Source organism: Leuciscus leuciscus, assembly GCF_965113295.1.
Source record: "Leuciscus leuciscus genome assembly, chromosome: 10".
Lineage (NCBI taxonomy): Eukaryota > Metazoa > Chordata > Actinopteri > Cypriniformes > Leuciscidae > Leuciscus > Leuciscus leuciscus.
Genome location: NC_138734.1, coordinates 11,266,803 through 11,282,719, shown reverse-complemented (window position 1 = coordinate 11,282,719; position 15,917 = coordinate 11,266,803). Strand labels below are relative to the sequence as shown.

General features: G+C 40.2%; 1 protein-coding gene across 4 annotated transcripts; it reads left to right on the top strand.

Annotated features, from left to right (window-relative positions):
• The first annotated feature begins 1,441 nt into the window (after window positions 1-1,441).
• Window positions 1,442-14,194, top strand: LOC309508394 (UDP-glucuronosyltransferase 2C1-like). Of its 4 annotated transcripts, none has more exons than XM_082183008.1 (3): window positions 1,452-1,558; window positions 2,152-2,246; window positions 12,349-14,194. In XM_082183008.1, the coding sequence occupies exon 3, from the start codon at window positions 12,354-12,356 to the stop codon at window positions 13,944-13,946; it is 1,593 nt and encodes a 530-aa protein (XP_082039134.1). In that variant the 5' UTR covers window positions 1,452-1,558; window positions 2,152-2,246; window positions 12,349-12,353; the 3' UTR covers window positions 13,947-14,194. The 4 variants fall into 4 exon arrangements, with proteins under 4 accessions (XP_082039136.1, XP_082039134.1, XP_082039135.1 ...); XM_082183009.1 differs by having other exon boundaries at window positions 1,457-1,544; XM_082183010.1 differs by lacking the exon at window positions 2,152-2,246 and having other exon boundaries at window positions 1,442-1,544.
• Window positions 14,195-15,917: the final 1,723 nt, after the last annotated feature.

Genomic DNA, 15,917 nt, shown 5'->3' with positions numbered 1-15,917 from the left:
ACCTGTACCTGTATTTAGAAGGATGTATTGTTACTTTATCCTCTACAGTTAAAGACTCTTTAGCCAAGCATTCAGATAATGCATTTCATAACCCTGTACTCCAGTTATATCAGATCCTCTTCTGGATTGAGAGTGTAATGAGACAAAGTTGTTATTCACCTCTGTAGAGTCCTACCTTTGTACTCATATTACTTGACAAACATTGAAATAACATTGTTTGCAGTTGTTCTGATATTCACTCTCTCCATATTTTTTACTTTATGTGGGTCACATGCTGCAGCAGAAAGTTTGCAAAAATATTTGTTTTTCTTTGAAACTCTATTCAAATTGTATGTAGCCATACGTTTAAAGCAGGGCTCAGTAGTTTCGGGATTTCTTCGCTGTATTCTCGCTTTTTGCTCGCAGGTTTCTCTCTAGAGCTCCCCCCACAGCTTCGGAATAGATATTTGACAACACTGTTGTAAAAACTCGTTGGCGATTCTTAGACACCAGAGGCTAGTAGATCAACGACATCAAAGCAGATGGGACATTCTTTAAAACGTCTTCTTCATTCGGGTTCGAACAGCGTGAGGGAGCGCAATAATGACAGCATTTTAGCAGATTTCTTTTGGCCGTAAAGCAATTGTTTACATCGCGAGACCTGATATCACGCGATACTTCCTGACGCGGTGGCCGGCGGCCCGCCGGCTCAAAGTTGCAAGTGCGGATTTTCCGCTCACGGGCACCAGGGGGGTGCGAAACGACCACCATTCAACCCGAAATAAGTAATATAACCATTCCAATGACTCCGAAGCTGTTCAGTTAAGGTAAAAAAAGTTACTTAGAGCACCTTTAATGGAATAATAAATATTGAATTTTCCCACAGTTTCTAAAACCCTTTTATACATTTCCTGAGAAAATGTGATCTCCAACCATTACACAACCATGTCTGTCTGTAATGATGTAAAAAGAAAAAAGAAAAAAAAGAGCTGTGTATGTAACTGAAAACTGTATGAGAAGATGCGTATGATCTAATCATACCAACTTTTTATTGAGACATTTGCCTGTGCATGTGGCATTCTGTCTTTGTTCACAAAATTCAACAGATTTAATTTCTTTTGAGTTTATGCACTTCCCCCGCGTGATCTCTCATTACCTCATCTAAACTCTCTTTCCCTCATTGCTCTATCTCAAGTTCACAGTCCAGATACTGATAGCAGGCAGTTAAATGGGCACCACTGAGACAAAGTACTCTTAAATCAATAGTTATGTTGCTTTAATAATAAGCAAGTGTGCACAGATATAGTCATAGTTTTGAAAAGTAGTAGAAATTCTTCTCTGTAGAATTGATATCACTAGCAAATCAAGTAAAAGTGTGCACTTTAAAAATAAATCTCTGCCATATACTGTAGATGATGTCACAAATAAACTTTGTACTTTGAACTTTCTTCTTGTGGGCTGCTCATTGTATTTGATAAGGTGCAATGCTTAAGGAGAAATTTGCCAGAGACAGAGTAACATGCCAAGACAAAGATATCAGCACTGAATAAAGCAAATATATAGCCGTAAGTTATCTACAGTTTATGAATTAAAACAACAAAATAAATGTGACATTTGCATTATTTCAGAGATCGTCTGTAGTTTTCTACAACAGTTTTAAAAATGAATTTTGTGTGATGCTTCCAGGTCAGGATTGTTATTTATATTTGATTTTATATTGTGTGAAAAATGTTATATATATATATATATATATATATATATATATATATATATATATATATATATATATAATGTATATATATATATGTGTGTGTGTATATATGTATATATATATATATGTATATATATATATATATATATATATATATATGTGTATGTATATATATATATATATGTATATATATATGTGTGTATTATATATATATATGTGTGTGTGTGTGTGTGTATATATATATATGTATGTATATATATGTATGTATATATATATGTGTATATATGTGTATATATATATATATGTATATATATATAATGTATGTATATATATACTATAATACTATAATACTATATACTATTTGTTTGTAAAATGTATTTTGTATTATAATGCACATTTTTAGACAAGCTCATATACTACTAAACATATTTTTGCTGTTTTTTTTGTTATTTTTTTGTTAGTTCAGTACAAGAGTTCCTGCAAGATCGTTTTTCTGCAGGGTTATCTCCATCCACATTGACACCGTGTCCTAACTACACGCAACACAACATAAAAGGTATCTTTTCCATGTTAATCAGAGTTTTTGTCCTAACCAGCCGTGACGGCGACACGCGACAATTCTATTTTAGAACAACAAACACAAAGTGTGGCAATGATAATCTCAGGTACTGTTTATGTGCGTTATTTGATGTTAAAAGCATGCAGTGTGACTTTGAATATCATTTAATGCTCCCAGCTTTGTAACTTTAAAAGCAACAATGGATAATTCACCTTAGATCTTGAAATTAAACAAATGGAAACAAGAACGTTCAGACTGTGAACAAACAAGTGTATTCTTTGACAAAGATTGTTTTAGTAACTCAGTAGCCTATGTATTTTTAATTATGTTTAAATGGTGTAATATTTGTGAATTTGATTATGTAGCCTACTCATTTTCTTGCGAGTGCCGCCAAACTACTCTCTGGTGCTGTGCACTTGCCGAGAGACTCCGCCAACACGCTGTTCTGATAGGCTGTGGGTTTTGATTGATTTTTCGCGCATTTCGCTGTCGTGTCGCGTCTAGTGTGGACAGACAAATTATTTGTCGCTGGAATCTTATCGCATCGCGTCTGGTTAGGACACGGTGTGAAGGTGTGCGTGGCGGCCATAGCGGCCTACCACGTTCCTTTGGGTGGATTAGCTGTGGGTAGAAACTAGGGCTGCACGATTAATCGCAATTTACATGTAATCGCACTTAAATCGATTTGGCTTATCGCGATTTTGAAATCGCAAAGGCTGCGATTATTTGTTATGCGCAGCTTGTCACTTCATAACGACAGTTGAGCATCCTTCAGTGAGATGATGTGCCTTCTTACACAGAAGGCAGTCATGTATTTATAAGTCAAGTTTAATCAAAGCGTTTCAATCTTCTGTTTATTCAGCTACAGCGATAGGGATTTCCTGGAATGATGCGCCGTTATTGTACTTCTGCGGCGGGGCATATTTAGCGTATTTGCGTGAGAGCGCCCTCTGGCGTTCAGATGGAGCAGTATTTACTACCGATCAGCCGCACTCCACTGACAAGCTGCGCATAAGATAATCGCAGCCTTTGCCAAATCGCGTGCGGTTTTATTGCGATTAATCGTGCAGCCCTAGTAGAAACCCTCTGATAACATGTTTCCTTCATGGCACTTTGAGGTTGCGGCTTGCAGCCCGAACCAGAATTCCAGCTTGGGACATGGCTTTGGTTTTAGAAGGTTTATCTGCGACTACCTTCGAGCCTCTTGACATGGTTACAGAAAAGTTTCTTACCTTAAAAACAGTGTTCCTTCTAGCCATATCTTCACTAAAGAGAGTAGGAGATCTTCAGGCTCTGTCGGTATCCCCCTTGTGCCTTGAATTAGCATCGGGGATGGTCAAGGCTTTCCTTTACCCTAAGCCGGGCTACGTTACCAACGTACCGTGGCCTATCGTTCTGCAGGCATTCTGTCCTCCTCCTTTCAGAAATCAGGACCAGGAAAAGCTGAACCTTCTTTGTCCAGTTAGAGCACTGGAAACTTACTGAATGTCCACAGAGCTGCCCTGTGGACGAAATCTGATCAGCTGTTTGTCTGTTTTGGATAACCTGAAAAAAGGGCTCCCTGCTTCTAAACAAACTGTCGGCAAGTAGATAGTTGAGTATGCGGCCCCCTGGGTGCTGCTCCAGGTTCACAGGTGCTTATATCGTAAGTGTGCTCTCAGTATTTATACGACAGGCACTTGTAAGTATGGGGTTTGGGCATTATCGTTCCCAAAGAGTCATTGACGCAGCGCGAGTTTACTACTGTAACAATAGTTCCCTGAGAAGGGAACAAGACACTGCGTCACCTTGCCATACTTCCTTCACCCGTGATCGACTTGCTTCGGCTAATTGAAGCTAACGCCGGTCATTCCGTATGTGCTTTTATGCTTTCCTGGTCGTGACATCACCCGCCTGTGAGTTTCCTTCTCCCCATTGGACTAGTGGACACATGTGCTTCAGACGCAGTCACACGATTTTTTAAATTTTTCTAATCCAAGCATTAATGGCAAGGAAAGACCCTTATACTGTGAGCGGCACATATGAGGTGTTTCTGGGGTTTCGAGGTCTTGATTGTAGCATTTCTTTGAGGTTTAGAATCCAGTATTTCTGTCATTCTTTTGTCTTTTATGAATTTAATAAAGAACTCTGTCTCATATTCTGTCCAAACACACCGCACCTTCTAATTCAGGTGACTGTAAATGCGCAAAAACTGTTTCCATTGCAGTTTTGCGAAATATTCCTTTTTTGAATTGCCTGAAAAACCACCCCATGTGAGAGTAAAAACTTTTTTGTGATGAATGGGAGTTTTTGCAAAATTGACATGTTTCCATTGGGCGTATTTTCAATTCGCAATTTCAATTTGCGCAATTTAAAGGGTAATGGAAACGAGGCTATTGACGCAGCATCTCGTTTCCTTCTCAGGAAACTATGGTTATAGTCGAAACAAAAAATTATTTCAAGATTAACAAATTAATACCCAAATAGGAACATAGTGGTATACTTAAAGTGCAAAAATAATATATAAATAGTAAACTGTAATGTACAAGTATACTTGCACTATAAAACTACTAAACTAGTAGTTTACTAAGCATATACTTCAAAGTGTACTTTCATGAACTAAAAAATGTGCTTCAAGTATTAAAATAGTCAACTGCTAGTATAATTATAAGTTCAATTGTAGTACAGATGCAGTAAAAATGAGAAACATATTTGTGAAGTAGTTGTGCACTCAGTGTTGAGGAAAGTTACTTTGAAAAGTAATTACAATATTGCGTAACTCCCTTAAAAAGTAACTAAAAGGTTATGCGTTACGTTACTTTTGCGTTACTTTTTTTCCACCTGGGCTTGTTTTTTTTATAACAAAAAAGTGTTATTTTAGGGGAAATGTAGAGGGCGCCACTCAAGCAAACCTTTCAGCTGTGCTGCCATTCTGGATAATCAAAGAAGAGGATACAGGAGAAGAAAGTTTAACATTTACTTTACCAATAAAAAAAATATACCATACCATACCATCTTCTTCCGCTTATCCGGGGCCGGGTCGCGGGGGCAGCAGTCTAAGCAGAGATGCCCAGACTTCCCTCTCCCTAGTAACTTCCTCTAGCTCTTCCGGGGGGACACCGAGGCATTCCCAGGCCAGCCGGGAGACATAGCCCCTCCAGCGTGTTCTAGGTCTTCCCCGGGGTCTCCTCCCAGTGGCACTTCCCGGGAAGGCGTTCAGGAGGCATCCGGAACAGCAAACCGTCCCAGTGCATGCTGAAGTTCCTGGTCTGAAGGGGCCAACACGACAACATCATCCGCAAAGAGCAGAGACGAAATCGTGTTGTCCCCAAACCTGACACCCTCCGGCCCCTGGCTGCGCCTAGAAATTCTGTCCACAAAAATCATGAACAGAATCGGCGACAAAGGGCAGCCCTTCCGGAGTCCAACATGCACCGGGAAGAAGTCTGACTTACTGCCGGCAATGCGAACCATGCTCCTGCTTCAGTCGTACAGGGACCGGACAGCCCTTAGCAAAGGACCCCTGACCGACCGGACTGTGTCCGTCACCGTCCGTGGATCATTCATTCAATCTTTTTTTTTCAAATTAAAACCAAAAATAAAAAGATGAAAAACGACTTGTTTTTCCATTATTTATTTCCTGAACTGAAATGAAAAAAACGAATAAGGACGGGTTTTCTGATTTTCTGATTGTGCTCAGATCAAAAATTGAAAAAAATGAATTACTGGATTAGACAAATTTTAATTGTAATTTTTAATTTTTAATTTAACACCTTATGCATATATCAAGGAAATCATTTTAAACAGATCAAGTACTATTGTGGTAACAGATTACATCCATTTTAATAAAGGTGTGAATAGCAATCATGCCTCATTCCGTACAGTCCGACTTTTGAACTTTATTCCTTTTTTTTTATTATTATTTATTCGGGGACACACACATACACACCTAAGGTTTAAGGAGGTCTGCGCGGGACTGTTTTTTTTTTCCGTCCCGCTCCCACAAGGTTCTATTCAGCAACCGCTTAAAATATACTCGGTGTTCACCCGCTTTATTTCCCGACCTGACGGGTCCACAAAATTTAGATCTCGTTTCCATAATCTCACATTCAAATGTCTCTAACGGAAAGAAGGAGATTAAGTAGCCTATAATAATTATAAATGCTATACAAAAATTGTGTTCGTGTCAATATAAATAGTAGGCTATTTTAAGATTGTACTGTCAGCAGAGAAAAAAAAAGCCACAGAAAAAAAAAAGCAATATAAATAACATAAATTAAATAGGACAAAGCCTATCAGTCAAATTTCTAGCAACATAAACGAAAATCATATTTCTCTACTGACGAAATGAAGTAGGCTATTTTCTGCCAAACTATTTCAAACATCCTTGCAAAAAAAGAATGTTGTTGACTGACAATGGTTTCAGTACCAAACAGCTCCTCAGAGATAGGTGTACAGGCGGTCAGAATTAAGTGCGGATACGCTGTCAAAAGATGTCGGGAGTGCGAGTGGGCTATTGTCAGTCAGACCGCCCGCTCCGTCCAAAGTACACCAGAGTTCTGACCGCTAACGTCGTTTGACGCGCAAATGGACACAAAGTGGTCAAGCGTATAACTAGACGCGGCAGGCGCGAATTTGACGCGCTATTCGCGTCCGGTGTGAACGCACAGTTATACTTTAAAATGTAATCCCGCACCGCATGATTCCCTATGGGCGTTTCACACAGTATGCGCAACTACGGCTTTTCTCAAGTAGTGGAAGAGTTTTGTGCAGCATTTAGGACTACCAAAATAATCCGGCTGGCCAGAAAATATTGCTGGCGGGCCAGTTTTGGCCCGCTGGCCGCCAGTTGCCGTTCCTTGCTGTAGAGGGTATAGAGCTGGTCCAGTGTTCCACGACCTGGACGAAAACCACACTGTTCCTCCTGAATCCGAGGTTCTACTATCGGCCGTATTCTCCTCTCCAGTAGAGGCTGAGAAGTGTGATCCCCCCTGTAGTTGGAACACACCCTCCGGTCCCCCTTCTTAAAAAGAGGGACCACCACCCCGGTCTGCCATCCCAGAGGCACTGTCCCCGACCGCCACGCGAGGCTGCAGAGGCGTGTCAGCCAAGACAACCCCACAACATCCAGAGACTTGAGGTACTCAGGGCGGATCTCATCCACCCCTGGTGCCTTGCCACCGAGGAGTTTCTTAACTACCTCTGTGACTTCAGCTTGGGTGATGGACGAGTCCACCTCCGAGCCCCCAGCCTCTGCTACCTCAATGGAAGACGTGACGGCGGGATTGAGGAGATCCTCGAAGTATTCCTTCCACCGTCCAACGACATCCCCAGTTGAGGTCAACAGCTGCCCACCTCCTCTGTAGACAGCGTTGGTAGGGCACTGCTTCCCTCTCCTGAGGCTCCGGACGGTTTGCCAGAATCTCTTTGAGGCCAGCCGATAGTCCTTCTCCATGGCCTCACCGAATTCCTTCCAGGCCCAAGTTTTTGCCTTCACAACCACCCGGGCTGCAGTCCGCTTGGCCTGCCGGTACCCATCAGCTGCCTCAGGAGTCCCACAAGCCAACCAGGCCCAATAGGACTCCTTCTTCAGCTTGACGGCATCTTTTACTTCCGGTGTCCACAACCGGGTTCGGGGATTGCCGCCTCGACCGGCACCGGAGACCTTACGGCCACAGCTCCGAGCGGCCGCTTCGACAATGGAGGTGGAGAACATGGTCCACTTGGACTCAATATTTCCAGCCTCCCTATGGACAAGCTGTAACTAGCACAGAAGTCCAATAACTGAACACCGCTCGGGTTCAGATCAGGGGGGCCGTTCCTCCCAATCACGCCCCTCCTGGTGTCACTGTCGTTGCCCACGTGAGCATTGAAGTCCCCCAGTAAAACGACGGAGTTCTCAGTCCAAGCACTTTCCAGCACCCCTCCCAGAGACTCCAAGAAGGCCGGGTACTCTGCACTGCCGTTTGGCCCGTAGACACAAATGACAGTGAGGGACCTATCCCCGACCCGTAGGCGCAGGGAAACGACCCTCTCGTTCCCCCGGGGTAAACTCCAACACATGGCGGCTGAGTTCGGGGGCTATAAGCAAACCCACACCAGCCCGCCGCCTCTCACCATGGGCAACTCCAGAATGGTGAAGAGTCCATCCTCTCTCAAGGGGTGTGGTTCCAGAGCCCAAGCTGTGCGTAGAGGTGATCCCGACTATCTCTAGTTGGAACCTCTCAACCTCACGCACAATCTCAGGCTCCTTCCCCGCCAGCGAGGTGACGTTCCACGTCCCTAGAGCTAGTTTCCGTGTCCAGGGATCGGGTTGTCGAGGCCCCCGCCTTCGACTGCCGCCCGGTCCTCTCAGCACCGGCCCCTTACGGTCCCTCCTGTAGGTGGTGATCCCACTCGCATACGAGCCCCAACCCCGGGCCTGGCTCCAGGGTGAGGCCCCGGCTGCGCCATACCGGGCAACGTCACGGTCCTCGATTTAATATTACTCATAACGTTTTTTTTTTTTAACCACTCTTAGTCTGACCCGTTGCCTAGGACCTGTTTGCCTTGGGAGACCCTACCAGGGGCATATAGCCTCAGACAACATAGCTCCTAGGGTCATTCGGGTACTCAAACCCCTCCATCACGTTAAGGTGGCAGTTCAAGGAGGGGCAACAACAAAAAAATATCTATAGTAATTTTTCCTTGTGGTTTAACTGATTCATCGAAGGTCAGAATTGGTCAAAATTGGTCAATAAAGTGAGATTAAATCCATAAAAATGCATGTTTTATTTAACATTTAATTATTGGAGGTTTGCATAGTATTCTGATTCTGCATTTCACTGATTTTATTTTATTAATTTTGAGGAATATTGAATCTTTTTTTGTGCAAGTGAGATGCATGTGAGTAAATGCATGCTCTGTCAGGGTTCTGTCACTTCTGTTTATTTCTTGGTTTTGTGACAGAGCTCTGACACTCTGTTTTGTCATGTCTTTGAGTGGGCGCATGGCTTTGAGCGTTCTCGGGCCGTACGCTCTTCTGTCCACGTGTGTTGTGTTTTGTTTAGCACGCGGTTCGTGTTTACATCGGCTGCGTGCTTTCATGTCATGTTTTGTCTTGTGCTGTGTAGCACACAGCTTGTGTTTTCCACTAGCTGTGTGTTTTCATGTTGTCATGTTTTATGTGAACACGTGGCTTATGAGTGTTTTCATTAGCTGCATGTTCATGTCTTGTTTTGTGTGAGCACATGGCTGGTGATTTGTTTTACTGGCCAAGTGCTTGTGTTTGTGTCATGTGTGAGCACAAGGCTTGTCATGTGTTTCTGCCATGTGCTGTCCTGTCCATTGTCTAGCCCCTCCTTCTTGTTACCTGATTATTGATTAATTTGCCCCACCTGTCCTCCCTCGTAACCTGCTTTGTTTGCTCTCCCTATTTATTCTCCTTGTGTTTTCAGTCCTGTGCTGGTTCATTGTTGTATGTTTACCCTTGTTTATTCCTCCTAAAGTCAAAGTTAAAGTCAAGTCTTCCCCCTCGGGGTAGTTTTTGTTTGTTTTTTGTTTTATTTTTATTATCAATAAAACCCTTAATTTCCCTGCAAATTGAGTCTTTGCTTCGTCCCTCACCCACATCCCTGACACGCTCACATTTAGTCGAGAAAATGTCTCAACATGGAGACAAGAGAGCTGTCAGTCAATAAATGGGAAAACAAAGTAACTTGCGTTACTTATTTGAAAAAGTAACACCGATATTTTGTTGTAAATTTTAAAAGTAGAGCGTTACTTTACTAGTCACTTGAAAAAGTAATCGGATTACGTAACTCAAGTTACTTGTAATGAGTTACCCCCAACAATGCTTATAGTACACTTAAACGTATACTTTATATAATTAAAAGTGGGCCAATTTAGTCCCAAGTAGTATTGAAATTGTTCACTTTCAAGTTTACTACTAGTACATTGATATTAGTATACTTACTACATAAAATATACTTAAAAATATACATGAACACTACTTAAGTATACTAATAAAATGAACTTGGAAGTGTACTTCTTTTTCATAAGGGTAGTAGAATCATGACTAGGGTTGGGTATTGGTTGGGTTTTATCCGATACCAGTACCTACTCGGTATTTTTCAAACGGTTCCGGTGCTTAAACGGTTCTTAAACCGGTAAGAAAACGAAACTGCACACACTTTATCAAAAAAATAATATCTGTGTGTTTTCTGATTTCTGATTAAATAAAAAATTGTGCAGATGTAGCCGAAAACACTCAAGTTAAGATAAAAATGTTGTCTTCTAATATTATTTATATATATTATATTATATATCAATTATATTACATATTATATATTATAGACTTTTACAAAACAGAGAAATATCTGACACTGAGCAGAAATATTTAACACACAAAGTATAGCCTCATATAAATATACTTGATATAGGCTACTTCATACTTGATATGCAAGATTTGCAGTTAGTATTAAAATACTAGACTTACCCGAAGAGGAACACTGCAGCTGAACTTGAACTTTAGTCAAGAATGTCAGAGGTTTTGGGTTCTAATCCGCATGCGTAGTTTTTTTAAACCGATAATGCTCATCAGTGGTTGTATATCAAGCAGGGACACTTTGTGTGCATTATATGTTGTGATTTCACCAGAACGAATAGATATGAGGCGCCGTCTAGGGCTTAAATCGAACTTCATTCACGCACACATAAAACGCTTGCATACACATACTAAGTAGTCACACATGCATGTATACTGCTGAATGCTCCAACTATATGAAATGCACAACGTCACATCTAAAGTCGCTCACGCACACACACACACAAACCGCACACATACTCATCTGAGACGCGAGCACACACACACACACACACACACATAAACTCGCGCACATACTCATCTGAGACGCGAGCACACACACACAAACTCGCGCACATGCTCATCTGAGACGCGAGCACACACACACACACACACACACAAACAAACTCGCGCACATACTCATCTGAGACGCGAGCACGCACACACAAACTCTCCAAGCACATAACGTTACTCATATAGACGGCGCCTCATAAATAGATCGATCTCTGCAACGTATTGAAGCGCGCGTCCGAGACGAGTGCGGTGTGCGTGAGCCACAAGAGAAAAGAATTTTCAGCGCTAGATCGTCTCTTATTTAACAAACGAACGAAATGAATGCTCTGCTGATTAACTGGAGATGCTTTGTTATTGGATCATTCGTGCCGCGAGATGTTTTATAGGGGGCGGTGAAAAAAGTCAGGCACCGAAATCAGGCACCGAAAGTTGCGTTCTTATTCGGTCTGGTTACTACCGTTTACGTCGGAACCGGTTCCCTATTGGAACCGGGTTTCGGTACCCAACCCTAATCATGACGCAGAATATCAAACAATAACTTTAACAAACACAAAGAGAATACACAGGCATATGCACGGAGAAATATCACACTAACAACTCACATCATGAAAGATGAGAACCGACAATGAACTGAATGAAACACGGAGTATAAATACACAGGAAAAGATAATAATAGAAAGCAAGGAGACTAACTAGGATGAAATCAATTCTAAACTGAACTGAAGCACAAGAAGCAAACACAGAAATTAAAATACAAATAAACAAATCATATCATAATACTGACATTTATACACATTATACTGTATGCATAGTAATTATTATTATTAGGCCTGTCAACTTGTGTTAATTTAGTACAACTGGTTAATTTTTTTTATGAAAAAACACATTAATGCATGATTGATTGATTAATATGTTTAATAATTCAAATAATATTAAAGATAATATTAATAAAAAGATTATTATTATTATTATTATTAGAAAATTGTGAAAATTGAGAGGGAAATACATGAATGAGAAACTTACAAAGCCCTAGGGGGATATGGTGATGTTCTCACCCAAATGTATTGTGTTCCCCTGAGAAACTTTGTGTTCTCTCACAACACATTTGTAATGATTCTACCTGCCTGTCTCACTCTGAAAGAGTACAGGTCCTGGGAAAAAAGTGTCCCTTTAATAACGCCATATCTACTGCACAGTGTCGACAACACATAATAATGTAATATTATACAAATTTATGTAATCCAATTATTTTATCATTTACAGGCAAGATGACAAAATTTTCTGGGAACACCGTTTCTGTCTCTCTCTGGATAACAGTCGTAATCCTTTTTGGTTGTCTCTGTGATGGTGGCAAAATCTTGGTGGTGCCTGTGGAGGGAAGTCACTGGGTGAACATGGACATCCTCATCAAGGCTTTACATGGTCAAGGGCACAGCATTGATGTAATACGCACCTATAATAGCTGGTTCGTAAAGGAGAATTCAACTTATTACAACTCTATAACCATACCTAACACCAAAGGAATGGATGAAGAATTTGTAGACGATATGCTCTTCAAAATGATCGACTATGAAAGAGGAAAGAGCCAGCTGAGTGCTTTCCAGCTGTATTCATATGTATTCAAAGCTATTCATAAAACTCATGAAATGATATGTCAGCTTATAACAAACATATTTGAAAGTGCGGAGATTCTAAAGACACTGAAGGAAAAGCAGTATGATCTGATGCTTACTGATCCATCATGGGGTGCAGGGATTCTCCTGGCTCATGAACTCAAGTTACCCATGGTATATAATGTGAGATGGACCGCTACTGGAGAGGGACACTTTGACGTCGCTCCCTCACCAATGTCTTACATCCCTATCACAGGATCTGGAAACACTGACAAGATGAACTTTTTCCAACGAGTAAAAAACGCTTTCTTCTATTTGCTAATGGACATTCAGAACAGCCGTTTTAATTTGCCACTGTACCAAACATTTTGTGATAAATATTTTCATCCGCCTGTACGTTTTTATGAACTTCTCCAGGGGGCTGATATATGGCTTATGAGGGTTGATTTTGTTTTTGAATTCCCACGTCCAACAATGCCAAATATTATCTACATTGGAGGCTTTCAGTGTAAACCATCAAAGGCCCTTCCACATGATCTGGAAGACTTCATGCAAAGTTCTGGAGAGCATGGAGTCATCATCATGTCTTTAGGGTCGTTTATCAGTGCCCTACCAGATGATTTTACAGCAGAAATAGCTACTGCTTTTGCTCGGCTCCCGCAAAAGGTAATTTGGAGATACACTGGAAAGAGACCATCTACTTTGGGGAACAACACATTACTGGTTGACTGGATGCCACAGAATGATCTTCTAGGGCATCCAAAGACTAAAGTTTTTGTTGCACATGGCGGAACCAATGGGGTTCAAGAAGCTTTGTACCATGGTATTCCAGTGATTGGAATTCCATTCTTTTTTGACCAGTATGACAATCTTCTTCGTTTGCAAGACAAGGGAGGAGCCAAGATACTCTCTATCTCAACTTTAAACAAGAACACACTGCATGCAGCCATACAGGAAGTAATCATTGAACCATCTTACAGACTGAGTATGCAGAGACTCTCTCATCTGCACAGAGACAAACCAGTTAAACCTTTGGACAACGCCCTCTTCTGGATTGAGTTTGTAATGAGACACAAAGGTGCTGCTCACCTCCGTACCGAGTCCTACAAACTGCCTTGGTACTCCTATTACTCAGTAGATGTTGCAGTTACATTGTTTGCAGTTGTTCTGATATTCACTCTATCTATATTTTTAACAGTTCGATATCTGTGTTTCAAGTGCTGCAGCAGAAAAAGGAAAACTGAGTGACATTTGCATTTGATGTTGATCTCTTACAACTAATATACAATTATTTGACTGTTTTTACTGTTTAACCCCCTGAGGTCGGCTATCACGCCGGCGCGATAGGCTCGCTTTTTTTCTTATCAGTGCAAGAGAGACTCAAAATACTCTTTTGCCTTTCATCTTACAAACAAGTTTCGTACATCAATCGATCCTGTTAAGTGTACTTTTTTTTGTGTGTATACTCACAATAAAAACAAAGTGTTGTGCTTTTTGCCAAATAAAGAAAAATAAACATGATGCGAGTTCTGCCTACTCTCTGTCAGTGTAGTCCATTCTGAAATGCATCCGAAAATGAACTATAACTCAGCAAATACTCAGTCAAACAGGCATACAGACACACAGGCATGAAGCTTGAATTCTCTTAAATGAAGTAATTTTTATAAAAAACAAATACTCTCAGTTTATGTAATATGTATGAAAAGAGAGAGATGTCAGTCGTTCTCATCTCATCTCATTAAGTTTTAATGTGACCCCGCCCACAGAGAGCGCGCTATTCAAATGCAAATTATCTGAGGCATCCCTGCAAACCTGTGAAACGCCCTCATCAGCTGGATAACACACACCGCAAGTTCACTTTCAGACTCATGTACTTTACGACGCTGTGAGGAATAATACTATCTTAATAATAATCCTGGAAAATTTACCTCAGAAGTGCTGGAAGTTTCATTTCGAGGATCAACGGATCTGGCTGAGGAATAGGTCAGTTCAATATTTGCTTTGTTCTAATTGCAAGTGTCTGTACACGCAAAAAGACTGTTTAAATATGAATCGCGTTTCTGTGTGTGAATGAATGAACGCACAGATGCTCGCTGTTGTGTAGCTACAGCTGGCAAAAATACTGTTTAAATATGAATCGCGTTTTTGTGTGTGAATGAATGAACAGCTTTAACCAAACTCTATTGCTATACAGAGATGAGTAAAAATCGACTACAAAAATCGGATAGATTATAAAGTTTTTACTGTAAAATACTGCCACATCAAATAAGCTTATAATGTTGCCAATTTCTGCTCATGTTAAATATATATATATATATATATATATATATATATATATATATATATATATATATATAATGTTTTGTCAAATATAATGTGATCAACTAAGATGTTATTACAGTGTTTGTTCCAATGTAGGCTATATTCAAACTAATGAATCCTTAATTTTGAAATACATATGATAAAATGTATACTTTAGTTTTTACAAAGAAAGATTACACTGGAAATATTGTTAACATTTTAATTGTTGTTGTAATTGTATAACCTTTTTAATAAAATAGCAAAAATATATATATACAAGGATAGATGTAAACAAAATCTTAAAAGGTCAATATAAGCCTTCTCTTTAAATTATTTTTATTGTGCTTTATTAGTGACACATTTGGGTAGATAATATATTCCAAAACTTTCTGAAAATACAGTGAGAACAATTAACTGCACTATTACTAGAAATGTTTACCATGGATATTATAAAATTTGCAAGAAAATTTTGTAAAAAAAAACAACAACTGTGTTTCCAACTGTGAACCAATTTTCTATATATAATTTTTTTTTTTTTTTTTTTTTTTTTGTCCTTGCATTCTTTCTTGTGGCTTAGTGACACACCTGAATGAAAGGCTAATTATGGGTGTGAACTTCTCAGGTGTGCACCACTCAATATTCATGATGGTGTTGGATCGTTTACGCCCAGCATATTGCCTTTCCAAACAAAAAGTGTCTTACAAAATTTAAATCAATGTATTGTTTTATGTGAATGATTAGGCAGGATGATTTTCACATCATTTTGTAGAAAAAACTCTCAAAAATACAAACATGTACATACATGTTGCTCACATATTATGGTAGCCCTGTTTGTGCTAAATAGTGTAATTACACCTTTGCCATTAATATGTTTATAAGCAACTGAAAAAAGCACAAATGTCAGGGCATGTCAGAACA

Excerpts from the sequence above, each read along its gene's own strand:
- LOC309508394 (XM_082183010.1), top strand. The coding sequence starts at position 12,354 with ATGACAAAATTTTCTGGGAACACCGTTTCTGTCTCTCTCTGGATAACA.